Source organism: Artibeus jamaicensis, unplaced genomic scaffold (genome assembly GCF_021234435.1).
Source record: "Artibeus jamaicensis isolate MK-2021 breed Jamaican fruit bat unplaced genomic scaffold, CSHL_Jam_final contig_482, whole genome shotgun sequence".
Lineage (NCBI taxonomy): Eukaryota > Metazoa > Chordata > Mammalia > Chiroptera > Phyllostomidae > Artibeus > Artibeus jamaicensis.
In genome coordinates, this window is record NW_026521857.1 from 11336439 (window position 1) to 11339777 (window position 3339).

The following is a 3339-nucleotide window of genomic DNA, read 5'->3' on the forward strand; positions in this document are numbered from 1 at the left end:
GGGTTCCTAGAACACTCACCTGGTGAGGGAAGCCTGTACTACAAGGGGCCTACCCAACAAAAGGTAATTCCAGTTTTTTGTGGGGTCCCCCTTTGTATTTATGTAAAAGACACAGGATTTAGCACTTGAAAATCACCTTGCAGTGCTCTGGAATGATGTCTCTTATACTTTATCTTTGAAACTATATTTAAAAATCTTTCTAATATGAACATCTTTTGTGCCAGCCCTTTAATATCACACAATGTATTAGTAGGCAAGGGGAGGAGATAAGAAAAGGACAGTGTTTTGCCTGATAGAATCTCTTTTACCCTTTTTGGATCTAGATTGTCTACTAGTTCTTCTTGCTTCTGCTTCCTAACATTCTTTGTTTCAGTTTTTGAGAGGTTTTTGGTTATTTGCTCCCTCAGATCCCCAGTTCAATCCTCATCCCACTTCACCTGCCATGGTTCAACTACCCGACAATAACTTAATATTTGGCCGATTTGCCTGTTATCACACTTATTTTGGGTTTTTAAGTTTGGTTACATTTTCAGACTGAGCTGGTAGCATAACTATGTACCCTTTCTGGATGTACTGTCTAGTCAGACGTTTTTCCTGCTTGAAATATTTCACATGATCTGTGCGTTAGTACAGTATACTTAGGGCTGAGAAAATAGACCACATGCGGTAAGTCTTCTGCTTAAAGAAACTCCACACTCCTTCCTATTATGGGCTCCATGGCTGTCCATGATTTTCTATTTTCTTCCTACAGCCATTGAACATTTCTAGTTTTCTAGCATTTTTATTGCTTAAGAAATCTAGAGGAATAAATCTGTCAGATTTCATTTTTGTAGTAGAACATTGATTTATGAATGAATTGTTGATACATTGTTGGTATTATGTAATTGGTAAAACTGTAGATATTTGTGATGCAGATAAGCACCCTAAGAAGATGGCTTGACAAAAACCTAAAAGAACTTATTCAGAATTATTAAAGCCTATCATATTTGGTTTGCCTTGTTGGGAGAAGGTAACTTCTGCCTAGAGCAGGTCTCCATCACCCAGAGATAAAATGACTAATGCAACCCAGCAAACCAAACAGACTGCAGTTGTATTGAAATGGGTTAATGGTTTAAATTCTCCACTGGTCCTTGTTAGTTACCCCAGGAATAAACATCTGTCTAGTTAAATGATTGATGTTGGAACGTCTTTGTCATAATAACCAAGAGTACCATTATGATAAATTTGGCTAGGTTTCAGAGTACAAATTCACAGCTAGTTACCAGGACTCAAAAAAGATGGAGGAAGTTGTATAACTGCTGCAGTTATACTGAAAACCCCATAAATATCAATAGTCTTTCGGCGAAGATCATACTTTTTCATTCTGTAGCCCCTCAGGAAGTTATTTCTAATTACCAACAGCACATTCGATAGAAGCAGATCTGTACCTAATTCTTAAACATAGTGAACCCAATTTTCTTCTCTCGCAGGAAGATAATGAGAGCATCTGAGCGCACTTGCTCCATGTTATAACTATAGTCTTACATTTTACAATATGTAAGAATCATTGAAAGGATAAAATCTGTGTGCTGCATCCAATGTAAACTTTCCATGTAAAACAGGAAATTTTTACACGGCTAGTTTGTCATACTCATAATGCTGCTATATACATTTTGTGACCCCCCCCCCCCAACCCTGCGAAAGTACTACGAGTTTAGAATGAATCTGGTTACCCAGAGATGGGCGTACTAGACATCTTAATATCACTGACTCCGCGTCTCCGCCAGACGTCCACTGTTCTCGACCTCCGCTGCAGACTCCAGTGTTATGGAAATCAGAAAACAACTGAAACCGCCGACTCGGCCATTTCATCCAAGGCTCCTGAGTCAAGAGTGGAGAGTTCTGTGGCGCGTGGGTCAGGGGAACAAGGCCACAGCAAGTATATTCTCTCACCACGTCGCCCCATCTCTCCCTTCCTAGGCTACTGCCGCAATCAACCAACCATGAAGTGTTCGCGACTTCTGGACTCAGCAGCACGGGGCCACCAGGAGCACGACCACCCTGAATATCCAAGTGATGCACTCTATCATTTTAGAAACCGCAAGGCTGAGGCAGGGCTAGTGGGCTGTGGGTCTCCAAAACAATGCCGAGCTCAGGCTAGAACCTCCTCCCCGCTCGAGGGAGGCTGCTGCCCGGGCGCGCGGGGCCCTCACCAGGGCGTGTGGTCCGAGCTCAGCGGCCGGCGGCTGCGCATGCGCAGCTCTGGCTTCTCTCTCCGGCCGCCACCGCTGCCCCGGAGGCCGGTCCTCTCACCGCCATGTCCGATTACTGCTCACCCAAGTACCAGAACGGAGACCTGGTGTTCGCCAAGTTAAAGGGCTATGCCCACTGGCCTGCCAGGATCGAGCACATGGCTGAACACAACCGGTATCAAGTGTTCTTCTTTGGGACCCACGAGACCGCTCTGCTGGGCCCGAAACACCTCTACCCGTACGCGGAGTGCAAGGAGAAGTTCGGCAAGCCCAACAAGAGAAGGGGCTTCAGCCAGGGGCTGTGGGAGATCGAGAACAACCCCACCATCCAGGCCTGCCACGACCAAGGCCCCAAAGAGAAGGTCGTCTTTGAGGGGTCGGCGCTAGGGTCACAGCCAGAGGCCTCCGAGGGCCCCAAGGCCCAGAAGAGTGACGGCCATGGCGTAGAAGCGAACGGCGAGCTGGGCGTTGAGGAGCTGGCCCGGGAGCAGGACGAGATGGGTCCGCTGAAGAGGAGCGCGGAGGAAATGCTGGAGGATGCCCCCAAACGTCCCAAGGAGTCTGACCCAGAAGGCGAAGAGGAGGAGGTGGCAGCTGCCTGCGAGGATGCGAGGCCGCTCCTGGTGGAGGCACTGGAGCTGAGCCCAGCCTGGGGGCCACGCCAGGAAGAGGGGGAGCCGCAGGAAGAAGCCCCTGAGGCGGAGGAGGAGGAGGCTGAGATCCCGGGCGACGGAGACCGGGAGAGCCTGTAGTCGCCAAAGTGTCAACAAGAGCCCCTGCCCCGTTCCTGAAGTGGCCACGGCCTGTGAACTGGGACCACCCCCCCCAAGCCCACCCACTGTCCTCCACCTTCTCCCAAATCCATACCTGGCCTTGAGGCTGACCTGGATGGGCAGGTTACCTGGCCCTCACCTCTGCCCCCACGTCCCTGAGATCTGAGTCAGGGCCTGTGCGTCACTGGATGAGACCACCGTGCACCTTCCTGCCTGGAACTATTGCCCAAGTCTTCGGCTGGGGCCTGTACCGGATGTTCCCGCCTCCCAACACCCATCTCTCCCTCTGCCAGACATCTGGACCTCCTCTACGTTGGAATTGGGCAGGAGTGGAG

At 49.4% G+C, this 3339-nt stretch overlaps 1 protein-coding gene across 1 annotated transcript; it reads left to right on the forward strand.

Moving 5' to 3' along the window:
• The first annotated feature begins 2296 nt into the window (after positions 1–2296).
• HDGFL1 (HDGF like 1) lies at positions 2297–2983 on the forward strand. The gene has a single exon (XM_037131276.2). It carries the CDS (start codon positions 2297–2299, stop codon positions 2981–2983), a length of 687 nt encoding a protein of 228 aa, XP_036987171.2.
• The last annotated feature ends 356 nt before the right edge of the window (positions 2984–3339 follow it).

Bases quoted from the DNA above. Each gene is read 5' to 3' on its own strand.
- HDGFL1 (XM_037131276.2), top strand. From the start codon at position 2,297: ATGTCCGATTACTGCTCACCCAAGTACCAGAACGGAGACCTGGTGTTC.